Source organism: Chenopodium quinoa, unplaced genomic scaffold, assembly GCF_001683475.1.
Source record: "Chenopodium quinoa cultivar QQ74 unplaced genomic scaffold, ASM168347v1, whole genome shotgun sequence".
NCBI classification, from domain to species: domain Eukaryota; kingdom Viridiplantae; phylum Streptophyta; class Magnoliopsida; order Caryophyllales; family Amaranthaceae; genus Chenopodium; species Chenopodium quinoa.
Window position 1 is genome coordinate 649,961 of NW_018744290.1, and position 19,474 is coordinate 669,434.

The window sequence follows — 19,474 nt, forward strand, 5'->3', positions numbered from 1 at the left end:
ACAAACTTCGCAAAAGGTAATATCGGATAAATTAGGTAGAACATAATGCTTGACTAGGGGAATAAGGGGACTCCCCAATTTATCTTTATGATTAACATAGGGATGTTTATCTAGTGTTGAAATTGTGTAAATTGATTAAAATAAAATTTTCTTTAGTTTGGTGCTTTTTAGCTTTCATGTCTATCAATTTATAAGGCTAACAGATGTTAACCAGCTGAAGCATCATCCTCCATTGAAGCTGACTTCACCTTCTTCCTCTATTGAAGTTGTCATCTCTTTTTTCCTCCATCTTCTTCTTCCTTTTCGCAATCTCCACCCCCTTCACCAACACCATCACCTCGGGCGTTTTTGCCGCCAAAATAAACGAAAATTCTATCGAAAAGGGTGAAATTAAGAGCATGGTCAACCTCAAAAGGTAGGGGGGACCATGTCTTTCATTGAAGCCTTGTTAAAATTGATTTTGTCCATTAAAGCTCTTTGTTACTTCGTCCTTCATTAACGGCGACCGATATTGACAACTACAGTAACGAAAGTTTCCGCTGTTAAATAAACCTGATAAATTACCATGCTGCCCAAACTTGTTTAATGTAATTTATTATTTTAACCCTAGATAAACGCTACATGTTTATCATGAACATAAACTTGTTTTCTCAAGAAATATCGTTACCGCGCTCATTCATGAACAAAATCCAATATCGTTACCGCGCTCGTTCATGAACAAAATCCAATATCGTTACCGCGCTCGTTCATAAACAAAATCCAATTTACAAAATAAAAACATAATCCCACCCAACTTAATAATTGAAACTATCGCCTCCACTAACTCTTTCCACAAATGTGTCCCATTTCATGTGATATGGGTCTCTCGTCTCTCAGTCTTATGTATAACTTGCCTAGGGATTTAAGAAACACTTCAAAAAAATTGTAAAAAAAAAAAATTTGTACAAAAAAAAAAAAAAAAAAAAAAAACCAATTCTTCTCAAAAATAAAAATGGTAAAAAGGATTTCAGAGTCAATCACATCACAGAAATGACACTAACACAGTGCTTGTATTCAAATTTATAAACGGTTATTTTCCTCTTATAGAGTTCACCCTTCACAATTTCCCTCCTTTTAGAGATCCCTCTGCTTCGCTCTCCTCAATTTCCACTGTTCTTATACCTTCAATACTTCCAAAAAAAAAAAAAAAAAAAAAAAAAATGAGAGTAGCAAAGATAAAAAAAATGGGTGCTGATAATTCTTCTGTAAGATCATTTGCTACCCACCATGAATTTTTAATTTTCTCTCTCCTCTACTTCTGGGTTTTTTCTGGGTTGAAGATTATTCAACTACAGTATTTTTTTTTTCCTTTATTTGTTTGGATAAATTGAACTAGCAATATCTGTTTTACTTATTTTTATTTTAATTTTAGCAGAAAAAAGCATCAATGTCAAAGACGGAGTTGAAGGCTGCCTTAGTGGCGAAAAGACTTGCTATGCTTGAAGATGATCAACTTACTCCCCCGGTAAGTTTATGCGTCTCCGTATATTTTTAGACGGTAATAAAAATCCAAGTGTTTGTTCGATTCACCTGATTTTTTCTACTAGTCCGGAATCATATTTATGAATTAAATAGTGTTGTTGGTCACATATTATTAATTTTACACGATTAAAACTTATATTTATGGATTGAAAAGATATATTCTGAACATGAAATTTGTATGTTTAGGAATAATTTTTTTAAGATGAAGCGTTTTCTTAAATTTTTACCCTAGACTAGAACTGTACTTTTTCGTTTTTTTTTATTATTTTATACTCCGTATTTTATTACTATTTTTATTATCGAGTTTGATTATCAGAATGAATTTAATCAAAATCAAAATATATACTCGTCAACTTCCCACTATCACAGATTAACAGTATGCTATGCTATGCTATGCTAATGCTAGTATGCTACTAATCCTTATTCCTTAGCGGTGAGGGAGTGGATGATAGTGGGCCACATTTCCGCATTAAATACGAGTAAAGAACTACTAGAACTAGAGTGTTTTTGGAAAAACTGATAAAAATAATCTCAATTTTTGCCCGTTAAAATAATCTCAACTTTTAATTATTTAATAATCCGGTCTAAGTGACCCGTTACCTGTTAAAGAGGTAATTTTTTTTCTAAAGGTTTATTTGACACGTGTCAGCACTTTATAGGTTGAAAAAAAAATATTTAAAAAAAAACCGAAAAAATCCCATACCCAACACCCAGGCAACCCCACCGGCCACCACTACCGTTCCGGCAAACCACCTTCCTAAATCCCGGCCCAGGTTCCCCCGTCCTTACCCCTTGTCGGAATCGTTGTAATTGGGTGTCGAATCTCTGTAATTGGTGGTGAATTAGATGTTGCGGGGCTGCCGGGTTGCCGCAGCTTTGGTTGGGCCATTGCAATGGCTGGTGGTTGTTGTTGGGGTTGTGCGGCTGCTGCGATTTGAAGAGGGGTTGCAGGGCTGCTGTGTTGCTGCGCGCTGGTGGTTCAGGAGGCGAGATGGCTGATTTTTCATCGGCTGGGCGGCGATGGTGGTTGTTTGGTGGAGATGCGGGCTGCGTTGTTGGGTGTAGGTAGGGGGTTTTGGGGTGTTTAATTTGGTGGTTCAGGGGGTAAGGAAGGGGCGTCGCCGGCTCTGGTGCGGGGGAGTTGGTTCTGGGTGCCGGCGGGGATGGCGGTGACGGGAGGGGTTGTGGCTGGCGGCGAGGAGGGTGGTCGTGGATGGGGCTGGGTTTGTTTTTTATTTTTTTATTTTAAGTTTGTTTTTAAGTTTTTCTAAAAGAAAAGGCTTAAAAGAAAATAAAAAAAATAAAAAAAAAATCGACCAAGGTTGGGTAACCAGTTGGGACCATTTTGAGTAAATGACCCCCAAAGTTCGGATTATTAAAAAATAATCCAAAGTTGGGATTATTTTAAGCGAACGAGCAAAAGTTGGGATTTTTTTTACCAAATTTTCCAATGTTTTTTTTTATTATTTAATGACAATTAATGAACTAAAATGTCACTCAATGTGAATACCCATTCGTCTTTTTGAATGCATCACTTGTATTTTTATAATTTTAATTTTTTAATTTAATTATATATACAAGTCCTAAAATTGTATCTCAACATATATGTAATCCCAAGTGATGCATTTGCACCCATGTGACACATCAAATTTGCAAAGAAATCAAGGGATAACAATGTTGGAATTTTATTTTATTTTTATTTTATTTATTTATTTATTTATTTATTTTTAAGTTGTGCACATTTTTGTTTAAGAGAATTTGAAGAGTTGTAATAATAATTGTAAAAATGGAGCCTCTGTAATTAGATTGAAAATGACTATAGGAATTCCTTCTATATATATTTTTTTTATAAAGGTAAGAAAAATGAAAACATTAGGAAACCCTCCTCACGAGGGGAATTCCTAATGCATACGTTCTATATGGTGTTTAACTAGGATGCAACCGTATTAATATATGGAATACATCACGTACCCGTAAAGGAAAATGATGCGAGACAAATTTGCAAGTTATGTGAATTTTTTTTTTTTTCAAAAGACACAATGCATTGTTTTTTTTTTTTTTTTTTGTTTTTTTGAAAGAGGTTAGGTAGAAATGTAGAATTGCAAGGATTGAACTTTAAAGGGGTTTGAATATTTAGATAGATGTTAGTTCATAGTCATTATGGAGAAATCATTAATGAAGGGTTAAATTTTTTTATTTTACATATTTTTTTTGCAGGTATTATCTATAGTGAATTCAATACCATGTGAAAGGTATATGAAAAAAAAGCCAACTAATTTCATTTTCACATGATTTCAGTTAATTGCTTTAAAAACACTTTGGGATATTGGAAAACATTATTATTTGTGCATTTTTATACCTTAATAATTGGAATTAAAAAAATAAGTTAGAGAATTTATGTCTTAAAAAAAATGCTATTGATAGGAATATTCCGATGAACGTTTTGAATGTTTTTTAATCGGGAATATGGAAAAAACAAAAGAAAGTGAAGGGAGTATTTATTTTTGGCTAACATCAAATATAATTGAAAACCCTATGATAGAGTCATAGGAAATGGCGATCTTAAATTTCATAATTTTAAGATGGTATAATAATTATGCTTCCTCCACCTGATTTTACTTTCAACATTAGGATTTTGGCACTATTCCTAGATTTCCTACTTGTTTGGGGTAAAAATACCCTAAACACGTGGCCCAATGGCCTAGTGACACGTGGCATCCAGCCGTTGGTCAGCAGGGCTCCAATCCTCTGCTGACACGTGTCCTCTAAACCCTAAAAGGGAAACCATCTCTTCCCCACTATAAATAGTGGAAGGACCCTCATTAATGGGGGGCTGGAACATTTGTTGTTCACATTGAATACTCCTCAAAAAGAAAAACACTTACCCCGAGCAATATTAATTGCAGAATTCTCCCATTACGCGAGAAGTAACTTCTACATTACGTGCATTCTACCTCCCGTATCTTTACTAACTTGATCGTCGGAGGCGGAGCTCCTACCCCCGGGAGTCTTCGTGATTTTGCAGGCACAGGCGTCGAAGGGCATTCTTGGAATTGTAACTCTCCCGCAGGACACATCAAAAAACCCCGAAACATTTGGCGCCGTCTGTGGGGAGAGTACTTCTAAGATGACTTCTGATACTGTGTCACCGAATCAGGGCAAACGGCCTGTGGTCGAGCCTGAGGTCCAGACGGACCATGAAAGTGGAGACGAAATTGAAACATATGTGGCCCCGGATGGGTCTTTCAGAACGAAGCACCCTCGTGCTAAAGATAGAAGAGAACGGGAAATCAGCCAAGCTGCTCCCAGCAACCCAGCCGGGCAACCGGCTGGAATTGCCCAAACGGTGGAGGGCTCAGCCCCCGTTACAAGAAACGAACTCATGTCTTTCATGAATAGTTTCAAGGGTGAGATCAAGAGCCTCATCCGGTCAGCTACTCCAAAGAAAGGTCAGCCGGCCAAGAAGCCTTCTGGAAAGAAGGCGGTCAAAGAACGAGTTCCTACCCCTCATCCCAAGCCAAAGGAGGGGGAGGGCTTAAGGTTTGATCCAAGCAGACTCTGTTTTCCTCAAGGGGAGCTGCGAAAGGCCATCCGGCACGTACAGCCGGATGGCTCCAAGAAAACATTCTCAGACGCCCGCACATTTCTCCAAGAGAAGCGAGGTCAGGCGTCTGCGTCGGCCTCAACGTCGACCTTCCCGGACAGTTTCCATGACGTCTCACACAGGCGTACGGGAACGAACCTTGGGAGCCAGACGGGCGAAGCTTCTGCCCGGTCTGGACCCAAAGTGATCCAGCCTGGCCTATTCGGCACACCGAATGGGTTGGGTGGATCCCCTTTTATGTCACCGGGTCTTTTCGGTGGGCAAGCGCAGCAGCCGTTCCAACCCACGGACTGGCAGCTGCGCCTGCTAAATTTGGGGGAACAGCCAACGGCGTTCTCACCAGAGATAACCCAGGCGGCACAGCCGCCTAAGATCAAGAATGTTTTGGTGGGGGCCTATGACGGCACCACCAACCAGAAGACCATCTAATGGCCTACTCTAACCTCATGTACCTCCAGGGGTTAGATGATGCCGTCTGGTGTCGATGCTTCCCGGCTACCCTCAAGGGCATAGCCCAGCGGTGGTTTGGTAACCTACCAGCCGGTTGCATCAACAGCTTTCGAACTTTGGCGTACTTGTTTACGTCAAATTTCTCAATGAATATTCCTGCCAAAAAGACTAGCCTCGACCTAGGGGCAATACAGCAGGGCGACCGGGAGGGCCTCCGGTCATACGTCAGACGGTTCAATCTGATGAGAATTCAGATTCCAGGACTATCAGACGAAGTGGCCTATACAGACTTCTTTCGAGGTCTGAAGGATGGGTCGACCTTTAAGTTTGACCTCGTCCGGAAGAGGGTTGCTACCCTCCAAGAGGCGTTAATTGAAGCTGAAGCCTATATACAGGCGACGGAGCTTTGTGCTGTCAAGCAGCCGTCAGATTATAAAAAGTCTGACAAAAAAGAGAGCCGGCAACAGCATCAGCCGGCAAGAAAGGAAGAAAAGAGAAAAGGGGTCTGGGCAGCTGACCGATCAGGACAGCCGGCCCAGAAGATCAGGCGGAAGTCAGAATCGTATGCTCCCAAATACGAGTTCGCAAAAGATTGCTCCACCATCCTCCTGGAAATCAAAGACCGGATGTCTCTCGACAAACCGGCTGAAATGAAAAGCCCCGTGAATAAACGGGACAAGAGCAAGTATTGCCAATACCACGAGGATGTCGGCCACGACACCGATGGCTGCTATAGCCTCAGGCGGCTATTGGACCGTCTGGCAGATGAGGGGCCCTAAAATCCTACCTACCCAAGGCTAAGGGTAATACCCAGGCCAAGAAAGGGCAGGCGGCAAAAACCGGCCCAGCAAACTCCGAGACGGATGAAGAGACCATCTTCACAATAGCAGGCGGTTTTGCCGGAGGGGGTCCTACCATCCGGGGCACCAAAGACAACATCAGGAAGCTGGTCAACTCAGTGGATGAGGGCCAGGCGTCGAAAGACATCTTTCCTGAGGTCCTTATTTCTGAAAAGGACCGGGGCAAGGTCCGGCGGCCTCATGATGACCCCATCGTCATCGAATGCAAGGTTGCCAACCAGAAGGTTGGCCGAATCCTAATAGACACCGGGAGCTCGTCTAACCTAATCAGTTATCAGTGCTTGACCAAGCTCAAGTACACATCCGGTAACATGCACCAGGCTCCTCACCCACTAGTCGGTTTTGGGGGTGGAGTAGTGCATCCGGTCGGAAGCATAGATCTTCCGATCCGGCTGGGTGAAAAGGGGCAAGGACGCCACATGATAGTCAAGTTTTTAGTTGTGGAGGAGCTGTCCGCCTACAACATGATATTTGGCCGTCCTACCCTCAACGCATCTAAGGCTGTCATCATCCCGTCCCTCATGTTGGTCAAATTTCAAAAGGATGATGGTACAGTCGGTGCCCTAAGCGGGGACCAGAAGACGGCAAGAGAGTGCTATCTCTCTGACGTCAAGACAACTATGGGTGCAGCCGGCCAGGGCGAGCCCATAGATATTGATAACTGCGACCCAGCAGTCCCGGCTCCAAGGGCAGCCGGTATGAAAAGAAAGGCGGACCAACTGGCACCCGTCAAAAAGGAGAAATAGCAATCACTAGCCGGGGAAAGGTCAGATGACCAACGACCTCAGCCGGCTGGTGACTGCCTTGATGTCATCCTAGATGACAGCCGTCCTGAAAGAACAGTCAAGGTCGGGACGGTAGCCTTCGAACGGTTGGGAGAAGGCTTGCTCCAGCTGCTGAAGGAATTCAAAGACATCTTTGCCTTTGAAGTGGAAGAGATGCCAGGCGTCAGCCCGGATCTTGCTGTCCACAAGCTAGCCGTAGATCCCAAAAAGCAGCCGGTTAGGCAGAAAAAGAGGGATCATGGTGGAGAAAGATCTCAAGCAGCAGCGGCTGAGGTCAAAAAGCTGTTGGATGCTGGGTTCATTAGGCAATGCTACTACCCGGATTGGGTGGCAAATGTCGTTCTAGTAAAGAAGCCGAACGGTACTTGGCGGATGTGTGTGGATTACACAGATCTGAACAAAGCATGCCCAAAAGATAGCTACCCGCTTCCAAAGATTGACAGCCTAGTCGACTCAACAGCCGGCCATGCGTTAATGAGCTTTATGGATGCTTATTCCGGCTTCCATCAAATACCTCTCTGGAAGAAAGATCAGGAGAAGACGGCTTTTGTCACTGATCAGGGGTTATTCGGCTATACGGTGATGCCGTTTGGGTTGAAGAATGCACCGGCTACATTCCAGCGCATGATAAACACCGTTTTTATCAACCAGATTGGCAGGAATGTAGAGGCGTATATCGATGACATGATAGTCAAATCCAAGCTACAGACGGATCACCTAGCAGACCTGCGAGAAACCTTCACCACACTCAGACGGCACCGGGTCATGCTTAACCCAAAGATGCGTATTTGGTGTTGAGTCTGGGAAGTTTCTCGGATTCTTGATTGACCAAAGAGGCATCGAAGCTAATCCGGAAAAAATACAGGCGGTAATTGACATGAAGTCTCCCCGCACTGTAAAAGAGGTCCAGAAGTTGACCGGTTGTCTGGCGGCATTGGGGAGGTTCCTCAGCCGGTCAGGTGACAAGTGCCTCTATTTCTTCCAGGCAATCAGGAAGAGGTCAAGGTTTGAATGGGGTGAAGAAGCAGAGGCGGCATTCCAGAGGCTTAAGCAGCACTTGCATTCTTTGCCAAGGCTAGTGAGCCCCCTACCCCGGGAGGTTCTGTACATGTACCTAGCCGTCTCTGATCACGCCCTTAGTGCCGTTCTCCTCGCTGAGAGAGACGGCATTCAGCTGCCGGTGTACTTCATCAGCCATGTCTTTAAAAATGCTGAGCTCCGGTACCCCATGATCGAAAAATTTGGGTTGGCCTTATTCGTAGCAGTCAAGCGGTTGAAGCCTTATTTTTTGGCACATCCGGTTGTGGTATACACAGATCAGCCGCTCAAGCGTACGATGACTGCTATAGAGTCATCCGGTAGAATGATCAAGTGGGCTGTTGAAATACAAGGCCTTGAGATAACTTTTGAACCCAGGCGGGCAGTGAAAGGTTAGGCGTTTGAACTCACGGCAATCCATAGTCCGGTTCCGTTTGCTAAATGGGGCATGGACATTTTGGGACCTTATACGCCTGCATCAGGCGGCCGCCGCTACATTCTTGTAGCAGTAGACTACTTCACCAAATGGGTTGAGGCAGAGGCGGTAAAAGGGATTAAAACGAAAGACGTGATTTCTTTCATCTGGAGAAACGTCATCACCCGGTTCGGGGTTCCAATGTCCATGGTTTTCGACAACGGACCGCAGTTCGAAACGCCTGTCCTGAAGACCTGGTTGGGAGACCAAGGAATTTCCCATTGTTTTGCATCCGTTGGCCGTCCTCAGGCAAACGGTCAAGTTGAGGCTTTTAACAAGTTGATCTCAGACGGGATAAAGAAGAAAGTAGAAAGAGCCGGTGGACTATGGGCAGAGGAATTACCTCATGTCCTTTGGGCTATCCGGACAACCGAAAAGGGGGCAACCGGTGAGACCCCATTTCTCATGACATACGGCACTGAAGCAGTTCTTCCCATTGAACATTATGAGCCTACTCTACGCATTATGTTATATGATGAGGAGGCTAACTGGGAAGCCATGCGGTTGGCATTAGACGCTCTTCCAGAGCGAAGGGGGAATGCTGCCTTGCGTCATGAGATCTACCGTCTGCGTATGACTAGAGCCTACAACAAGCGGGTTCGTAAAAGACCTTTGAAAGAAGGAGATTTTGTGCTTCGCAAAATGGAGGCAACCGGTAGGGCCAATGAACAAGGCAAATTAACCCCAAATTGGGAGGGACCCTACCGGATCTTTGAAGAAGTACGAGACAGCACTTACCGCCTGGAAACTCCAGACGGAAGAAAGTTGCCTAGAACTTGGAACGTAGATAACCTCAAAAAATACTACTTCTAAGTATTGTACATCTTTTGAAAATTTTCAAATGATTAATGAGAATTACATTCAATTTCGTATACAGCCGCCATGTCTTGTGTCTACCACAAGCGGCACCAGTAACTAATTTTTTCATCCGGTGACACCCATACGGGTGAATTCATCGAAGAGAACATCTCCCATTTGGGTGGTAAATTGTTCTAAGCGATCACACAGGCGGACAAATCCGCCTGACGATCTTTCGCACCAAAAAAGGGCAGGCTAGCAACCCCAAACTTGCAGCCGGCTCACTTTTTGGAAGGACAGCCGGTACTCAATACCGCCGCCTGACTCTCTAAGAGCAGGCCTAAAAACATTTGGTCTAGGCCATAATTCATTCAGGGGTATGCTTGCAAAAGCCCAACCGGTGAATGGACATCCTAATCTGGCGTGATTCTTTTGCGAAGTCCCGACCGGTAATTCAGTATAAACCGACTGGCTCCCGAATCTAATGTTGCCACTTAGTGTATATTCGAGCTATATCATATGGATAGTCGCCTGGCTTGCAAAGACCCAGACCGCTATCCAGGGGCAATTACCCAGACGCCATCCGGTTTGGTTTTGGGTCGAAATTTCTTCGCCTAGTTTGCGAAGACCCAGACGGCAGTGTTACTGGTGGGGTCTTCTTGGCAACCCTAGTAAATTTCTTCGCCTAGTTTGCAAAGACCCAGACGGCAGTGTTCCCGGTGGGGTCTTCTTGGCAACCCTAGTAAATTTCTTCGCCTAGTTTGCGAAGACCCAGACGGCAGTGTTCCCGGTGGGGTCTTCTTGGCAACCCTAGTAAATTTCTTCGCCTAGTTTGCGAAGACCCAGACGGCAGTGTTACCGGTGGGGTCTTCTTGGCAACCCTTGCAAATTTCTTCGCCTAGTTTGCGAAGACCCAGACGGCAGTGTTACCGGTGGGGTCCTCTTGGCAACCTTTGCAAAACCGGTTTGGTTTTGGGTCGAAATTTCTTCGCCTAGTTTGCGAAGACCCAGACGGCAGTGTTACCGGTGGGGTCTTCTTGGCAACCCTAGTAAATTTCTTCGCCTAGTTTGCGAAGACCCAGACGGCAGTGTTACCGGTGGGGTCCTCTTGGCAACCTTTGCAAATTTCTTTGCTGTTTGCGAAGACCCAAGCGGTAGTGTTACCGGCGGGGTTCTTTTGGTTATCCTCGCAGAAATATGTATAAAAAAATAACAAGAATTCTAGTATTGAAGTGCAGAAACATAAAAAGCATTCAAAAGCCGGCTCAGCCGGTGAAAATGTTAATATTCAAAATAAAAATTATTACAGCTTAGCCCATCTCATCCGGTGCTATTACAAGATAATGCAAGGCGCGCAGGCCGGGAAGTAGTTGCTACTCCAGGCGAACAGTGAACCGGTCCTCTTCCGGTTGGTTCTGGGTTGGATCAGGGTGAGCGGCTGCGTCGGCTTCAGGAACAACTTCCTCTTCAGCAGCCTCCGCCTGCCGTCGCGCAATCTCCTCCCTAACCCAAGCGTCATAGGGTCCGGGCCCCGGCTCATTCGCCTCCTCGGCCAGAATGGCAAGATCAGAATATTTGAAGGCGAGTTCCCAGACGGTGAAGTCCGCCTCCGGGTGGATGAGGGAAAACGCCCGTTGCATCCGGTTTGCACAGTCATGCTCATTCTCTTCAATGAGCCTCTCCTGCTCCGACTCCAAGGTGGCCTTGAAGTTCTCATTGGCAGCAGCCGCCTCTTTGCGCAGGCGCTCATTCTCTTTGGCAAGGCGGCCATTTTCAGTCTCCGCCTTGCTCAGCCGTTGGAGGGGCTCTTTCTGTTCCACCAACTTTTTATTGGCATCATCCAGGGACGCCTGCAGTTGGTCAACTTGGTTTTTCAGCTGATCAATCTGCTGTTGGAGGGCCTTGGTCTTCTCCGCCTGTTCTATGCGTATAGATTTAGATTCTAAGCCATGCATGTACAAAGAGTAGTCAGCAACATTATGGGCGTCATCAACAGCCCGTTTGCTTCTCCTTACCTCTTTAGACTTGCGGGTATAAGCTCGTTTGAGCCCCTCTACGCGCAGCATAGCCTGCAAAAATACAGCCGGTTAATACTGCATATTTAAAAATGCACGTCAAGAAAATTACCGCATGGTTGTTGGAGCATACGTCGGCCAGGTCGACCAGCACCCGGTCGGCATTAAAGGAGTTGATCCCAGGGATCGCCTCCTTCTCGTCCCTGGGGACGGCTTTCAGCATGGCCCGGGCATATTGTGCCCCGTCCGGCCAGCGGGGAGAATTATCTGCACCAGAAACAGACGATGAGAAACTCGCATATGCTCTGCCTATAGATTGCCGGCTGATTGGAGAATCCCCCGGCTGCGATCGAGACTGTGAATAAGACTTGACCCGCATGGGCAGGTCAAGCAGTGTAAGGTCGAAGTTACCTTGGCGGCCCGAACGGCCTTCAGAGGGACCGGTTGCGGTCCTCAATGGGATGGCAGAAAGCACATCCGCAGATCCAGGCCCGCCTGGGACCTTTATTGATTTGCCGCCGGTAGTTTGCCGGTCGGCTGTCTTCTGCACCTTGGATGCAGACTCTTGTTGGGTCGGCGGAGGCCTGACCTGTTTTTGAAGGGACCGGGGCATCTGCTTATCGTCCTGTAAACGAGAAAAATATAAGTTATGGGATAAAAGGATTGAAATAAACGAGAAGGATCAGACGGTTATACCTTCCTCGCCGCCTGGGCAGCAAGTTTTTTCTCGAGATTGGCTTTCCGGATGTCGGCAGCCGACCTAGCCGGTGTCTTCTCGGTGGGCAGCATTTTCTTGGCTTCTTCTGCAGAGGAAGGCACACGGTTAGAATAATAAATAAGCAAGGAAATAAAAGCATCCGGTTCGAAAGAAACCGGCTGAGTTCCGAATACATACGTTTTTTAAACATGCTGCTTAGACCACAAGCGGACAAGAAGCATTCGTCCCTAAAAAATTCATGTTTGGGCACCCAGTTTCTAGGTACCCTTACTATCTCTCCGGATGAGAGGGTGTCAGGAACTAACTCAAAAAACCCGGAGTCAAGGATGGTCTCTCTATCATCCTCCGGGACAGGGGCAGGCAGCACTTAGTCCCCAAGAGTTCTGGTTTCCGGTTGTAGATCCGGAATTCTCTGTTCTCTGCCGTAGTTGGGGCCTTAACCAAGTAGAACCGGTGCTTCCAGTCCGACCATTTGGATGGCTTGTCCAAGGTCATAAGGTATTTGGGCTGGGTGGTCAAGGTATACCAGGCTCTCCAGCCGCCTGGGCTCCTACTCAAGTAATGCATGTGGGCAAACGCCTCCCAGCCGGGGTTGAGGCCCTGCATCTCGCAGGCGGCGATATACCCTAAAATATTTACCCATAAGTTGGGGGTTAATTGCCAGAGACCTAGGCCATACCCCCTAAGTATGGCTTTTATTGTGTCGTGGAGAGGGAAGCGGACTCCGGCCACGAAGGCCGCCTCGTAGCACCCGAACCAAGCGTTCGCGTTCGGTTGTCCATCCTCCCACCATATTGTTCCCAGAGCAGCCGGGATTTTTATTGTATAGTCACCCCCCAGCGGCCGCCGTTTGATAAAATCTGGCAGCGCAGCCCGCATGAGCTCGCGGTCCTTAGAGGAGACGGCGATCATGAGAGGATCGTTCCTATTATCCCAAGAAGGCCTCTCCGCCTCCTCGCTATCCTCAGATTCGGTTAAGTAGCTGCTACTGCTACTTTGAACGTGACCGGCATCAGAGCCGGCTGGGGAGTTGGAGACCTCCTTATCAGAGCCTACCTGCTCTCTGGTCTCCTGGAGGGGAGCAGACTCTTCGTTTAAAATGCTATCACCCGGGGTGCTAGGAGCGCCCCCGGGTGAGCCTCTCTGCTCTACCTCTCCTTGCTCTACTTCACCGCCTGAAGCTGGGACCTCAGGCGGCTGCTCATCTGAGCTCCCACTTCTGTAGTTGGGATCTCTGGCAGTAGACCGGATTCTGGCCATTGTGTCCTGCACAGACACAGAGTCGGTCGATATGGGTGTTGAAAAAGGGTTGTCCCAAAGAACAGAGGCGGCAGACCCAGTTCTAGACTCAGCCGTACTAATAAACCGGCTGAGTTCACAGCTAGGTTCCGGGTATGGGTATAAGGGGTCCATCTACTTATGGGACCAATGAACAAAAATGCGAGTAAAAGACTCAAACGGAAATACATGAAAAAGCTAGAAAGAATAGAGACGGTACCTAGAAGAAAATCTGGAAATTCTTTGGGATGCTTGCGAAGATGCAGGCGGTTCAAAATCCGGCTGGGTTTCTCTGATTACCCTCTCGAAAACCTTTGGCTAGCTTGCAACGACCCAGACGGTCTGTAGACCGGTTGCTCTCAACGAATCTCAACTCCGAATGCTCTCAACTCTCAAATTGCCGGCTGCTCTCAAATTTTCAGAAATTTGGCAAAGTTTGTAAATGAGAGCTCGGGGGACATCTTCTCCTATTTATAGAATTTGTCCCAGAAGGTGAAAAGTCGTGACTCTTCGCCTTCTGCTTTTCCATCCTTCAAAAAGAATCTGAAGAGTTGTAAAAAAAAAAAAAAAAAAAAACCTTTCACCGGCGCCACGTGGCACCCTGCCATGTCAGCACCAGTGAGGGGCAAATGTTTGGGGTAAAAATACCCTAAACACGTGGCCCAATGGCCTAGTGACACGTGGCATCCAGCCGTTGGTCAGCAGGGCTCCAATCCTCTGCTGACACGTGTCCTCTAAACCCTAAAAGGGAAACCATCTCTTCCCCACTATAAATAGTGGAAGGACCCTCATTAATGGGGGGCTGGAACATTTGTTGTTCACATTGAATACTCCTCAAAAAGAAAAACACTTACCCCGAGCAATATTAATTGCAGAATTCTCCCATTACGCGAGAAGTAACTTCTACATTACGTGCATTCTACCTCCCGTATCTTTACTAACTTGATCGTCGGAGGCGGAGCTCCTACCCCCAGGAGTCTTCGTGATTTTGCAGGCACAGGCGTCGAAGGGCATTCTTGGAATTGTAACTCTCCCACAGGACACATCAAAAAACCCCGAAACACTACTCTTTCTTATTATGTCATATTGTGATGATTTATGAGGCTACCCTTGATAAACGTAGTGTGTTTATCTTATGGCATTATTATAAATATTTTGCATTGAAGACTGTGTTATGTAATAAAAAAATAATTTTATTTTTTTCATGCCAGCTGTCCCAAACGGCTTGATTTTAACGCCGTTTACCATGAATTATTTCCTTCTCTCTCCTCTCCTCCCCTCCCATGGCCACAACTACCTATATATCGCCGCTTTGCGGCAATAAACCGGCCGGCCGGCCGGCCAAACCATAGACACCCTAGTAGCAAAGTATGTAAAGTAGGGCCATATTAAACCTTTAGGGGAAGGTATGACAAAGATGGCAGTGGTTAATCGCCGCTATTGTGGTCGCGATGTTGAAGACGAAGGGCGGTATGTAGACTGTGGTGGGGTCGATTTGGTAGGAGCGGCAAGGTTGAATTTGCCGTGTTAGGGTCGATCTGGTAGGAGTGTGTGGTTGTGTGATGGGGTCGATCTGGTTGGAGCGGTGGGTTGTGCGGTGGTTGTGCGATCTAAAGGAAGAAGAAGATTGGGTTTGTAGAGGAGAGAGAAGGAACTATTTTAGGGGTATTCAATGAACGGTGAAGAAGCAAGAGCCATTGAATATGGTGAACGGTGAAGAAGCCAAAATTCAAGATTCAAAGCAGGCAAAAAAAGAAAAGAAAAGGCAAAATAAGTGGTTGTGGCCATGGTGAACAGTGAAGAAGATTGGGTTTGTAGAGGAGAGAGAAGGAAGTGTTTTTGGGTTTATAGTCTTAACGGCACAAATAACACTGTCAAAAGCAAAATATGTAAAAGGCCAAAATTCTCCTTACTAAACCACATGAAAAGACAGCGCTACCCCTAGATAAACTATTTTCGTTTATCTAGGTTATAAACTTGTATTTTCTCATGATTTATGCACTCTTTCACCAAAAAAAAAAAAATGTTGTGATTTATGCAAAAGAAAAAACATAGTTATGTGGAATCTTGTTAGATTTGTCTCAGTTTGTGCTGTTAAAGTCTTATTTTTATAACTTTAATCAAAACTAAGTTGTGTATTGGCAAGTGTGAAACAAGTAAATTAGTGGAAGAAGCATTAAATAATGCTTTATAGGCACTTGTTAAAATGTTTTCAAATTGCATTTGCAAAGTTTCATGTTTATAAAGTTTAAAGCTAATTACTTTTTAACGTTCTTAGATGACATGTTTAAATTCTACAATGCTAATTAAGTCATGTATGATTGCTGAAGCCCCATGCCACTAATGACAATTAAAGACGATACACTCTCTGAAGACAATGTAGTATTAAGGTCTTCGAAAAATCGAACAAAATTTGGAAGGTCAGCTGATGTTTACATTTTATCACTTTTCTAGTGGGTGTAACAAAATTGAATTTTGTATGCTTGTTTGGATATTGGTCATGTTTATTGATATGTGTATTTTTTGCTCAACTTATATTTCCCGGAAGGCACAAGCAAGCAAGGATTGTAAGTGACAACGAGTCCTCAGAAGATAAAGAGCTCATGGCTTCTACTCCACCGCGAAAGAAAGGAAGGTGAAGCTCTTCATGTAAAACCACCTTTTATACGCGCACTAGCAATTTTGAACTAAAAAAAAATTGGTGACTGTGGGGATGGTATGCTCAATTAGCCCATTGATTTTATTTGTAATTTTTATTCCTGATAAATTTGCGCAACATGGATGTTACTGAAGTACTAAGCGGAAGAGAATCAAAAGCATTGTGAAGGCTATAGGTGATCCAAGAACACCAAAATTGTAAGTTTATCAACTAATTTTCTAGCTTTGTTTATGCTCAAGTATATACGCATATTAATGTGCTGCAATTTGGCGTTACTGAAGAAGTAAGAAGAAGAGGATCAAAAGCAATGATTTATCTATCGATGAGAAAGTCAAGGCTACTAATAATTCAAGAGCAAAAAAGATGTAAGTTTATGTATTTATTTTTGTTATGCCTTGCATGGCCTATCATGTCTAGATATGTATGCAAATTAATGATGCTGCATATGAACAGTCAAAGAATGGACTTAAGTGTTCCTTTATCAATGGATGACAAGTCCTCTTCCATGAAGCGAGCAGAAGAGGTCCAAGCAAATCTGTCAGCAGAATCTCCTAGCTTTCTCAAAACAATGTTGAAATCACATATTACTGGGGGATTTTGGTTGGTAAGCCAGCAAAATTTGTAATACATATCAAAAGCTCTCAGATTTGTGGCATGATCTGGAGTTAGGTATTTATGTCTATGCATTCTGATGTTACTTGGCTTTGTGATGGATAGGGTCTGCCGAGGAAATTCTGTGATGAGCATCTGCCAATTCGTGACTGTACCGTAGTGTTGGTGGATGAAGCTGGAAAGGGATTTGACACCGTTTATCTAGCAGGGAAAGGAGGTCTTAGTGGCGGATGGAGGGGATTTTCCATCTATCATGAATTGCTTGAGGGCGATGTGTTGGTCTTTCATCTAATTGAACGTACAAAATTTAAGGCAAGCTTCTCAGACTAGTACTCAGTTACTCACTACATAGTACAGAAATATTTGAGTCCTGACGGAAAAATGCAGGTTTACCTCCTACATATGCATGTCACTCTCACTAATTTTTTATCCGAATTTCCTAAATTTACGCTAAGACAGCAGAAATCCCAAAGTTTGTGAGAATGATGTGCATATCTAGGAGATTAACTGGGAATCCCCTGAGTCTTCGCTGATAATTATAGTTCATGCTCGAATATTCTGTTTCTTGTTTCTAACATAGTTATGACATGAAAGCACATGGGCAACTATATAAATGAACTAAACACAAACAAGAGAGTGGTTTGATGGTAATTAGAATCCTGAAGTCCATGCCCTTCGTAGTTTTGTTGTACTACTAAGTACGGATTCTGGGTTTTCTTTAGGCTTAGTTATGCCAGTCATGCTATGCCCAACAGACTGTTAATTTTCTGGTTACACATAAGTAGTTACACATCTCAGGAATTTGCAAATTGCAATATCACACTTATATCGGGGAAACTGGGTAAGCATCCCCTTGAGTCTTTTGCCAACCAAGTAATCTCTGAAAATTCTCTACAATTTGTGTAATCCTAAAAAATTCTATGATAACCAAACAATCACTAAGCCTTTTCTATGTTCCTTGTCTACTATGCATACATTGCAAAGCCAGGTTCCTTCCCATTTCCATATGCAAAATTTTGCTACGTTACATATCATCACATGCATTGCAATGCTTCTACAGATTTATATAATAAGAGAACAGAGTTTTGGTGAAGTCGATGGTGCTTTAGGGCTCCTAACCTTGGATTCGAGGGTAGGAGAGCAGAAATCAGGTAAATAGCTTGCTCTTGTGATCGCTTCTGTATCAAAATTATAAAATATATAGTGTCTAATTCTTCACAACCATTTAAATGCAGAAGGCCATACTGAAATGGTACAAACTGAAGACAACTACACTGCAGTGGACCACCTGTCCCTAAGCAGCAGTGATGTTGATTTGGGCTCCGAAGTGCTTGATGGGATCCGCTTATCAGATTCTTCCATCAAGTTTGAAGGAGTGAGCGACCTCAAGAACTTTAACATCATTGTCGATGGCCTCATATTAGACTCCAAATTCAATGACAGTACACGGAAGAAGTACTATGAGCTCTGCTGCAACCAAAGATCTTTTCTGCATGAGCGCTTTCTGAAGGGACTGAACTGCCATTTAGTGGTTGGGATTATTTCAGAGACTGTTAACATTGCAGATGCCATCAGATCCTATGAGGAAGCTCCTACATCTCATGAAGATCTTCAGAGTTGGGAGAAAACATTGAGGGGGTTCGAGTTGCTAGGCATGAAAGTAGAGTTCTTGCTTGCTTCGGTTAACAAACTTCTTGGCCATTCTGTGGAATCTGAAGTAGTTAATGTACCAAACATGTTGAAAGAAAGTATAATTAAGCGGGCTTTAGCTGGGGAGAGGATGAAAGCGCTTGAGAATAAACTCAGACAGCTTAAAGAGTCCTTGGAGAAGATCGATTTTGAGATGGACATGGAGATAGCAATGGCAAGTTCATGGAAAAAGGAATCCAAGGTTGAGGAAATTCCTGCTGCTGTGTGGTGATTAACACTAGGAGAATCAGTTGATTTAGCAGTTTTTTGTCCCGAAAGATGAGCAGTTTCTGCTGTTTTTGTATAGTTGAAATACCTTGATCATATCTGTATAGCATACCAACCTATGGTGAAATGTTGGTAAGATAATTTTTTGACAGTAGTCAGTAGATCCTCTTTTGTGAGCATGATCATTTAGAGCACTTTTAAAAGTACAAAAGTGCAATAGGAAAGATTACAAGTGTAGGTCTGTAGGATACTTTTTCCTCCATCCATAGGCTTGCTAACCAGCTTAATTAGTGTCTTTTTTATCAAATCTTGTTTATATTATTGTCCTTTATTAGTTTTTAACGGTGTTAATTCATGACTAAATATGAAGCATATCATTAGCTCGTACCTTTAGAGGATGAAAATCGTTTTCACTGCAGTGTTTTCAATCAAGCTCCTGTAAAGGAGAATCACTCCTCTTCCTCCATCTTTCTCATTTGATTGGATTTTCAATTTTGTGTTCAATTATGATCCAATTTTTTTTATCCAAGTTGAGTTGTGAAAGGATCAAAATTTATTTTGCATGCTTAGATTAGAAGGTACAAGTTAACAATATGCTCCATATTATTTATTGTTCTCTATTATGATCCAATGACATACGTCACATATCTAAACTATATTATTTGAGGTTCTAATAATATAATTCCAAATATAGCAAGACGAAAACTACATTCAACAAAATTATGTGAGGGTTAAACTGGGATA

At 43.9% G+C, this 19,474-nt stretch overlaps 1 protein-coding gene across 6 annotated transcripts; it reads left to right on the top strand.

Moving 5' to 3' along the window:
• Positions 1 to 112: 112 nt before the first annotated feature.
• Positions 113 to 19,105, top strand: LOC110695083 (B3 domain-containing protein Os01g0234100-like). 6 transcript variants are annotated; one of them, XM_021872282.1, is made up of 11 exons: positions 1,207 to 1,244; positions 1,415 to 1,504; positions 3,739 to 3,773; positions 15,873 to 15,962; positions 16,091 to 16,177; positions 16,336 to 16,398; positions 16,483 to 16,566; positions 16,655 to 16,805; positions 16,919 to 17,125; positions 17,874 to 17,964; positions 18,049 to 19,105. In XM_021872282.1, the coding sequence occupies exons 1-11, from the start codon at positions 1,224 to 1,226 to the stop codon at positions 18,732 to 18,734; spliced, it is 1,605 nt and encodes a 534-aa protein (XP_021727974.1). In that variant the 5' UTR covers positions 1,207 to 1,223; the 3' UTR covers positions 18,735 to 19,105. The 6 variants fall into 6 exon arrangements, with proteins under 6 accessions (XP_021727978.1, XP_021727976.1, XP_021727979.1 ...); XM_021872286.1 differs by lacking the exon at positions 3,739 to 3,773 and having other exon boundaries at positions 113 to 1,244; positions 1,412 to 1,504; XM_021872284.1 differs by lacking the exon at positions 3,739 to 3,773 and having other exon boundaries at positions 114 to 1,244; positions 18,049 to 19,104.
• The last annotated feature ends 369 nt before the right edge of the window (positions 19,106 to 19,474 follow it).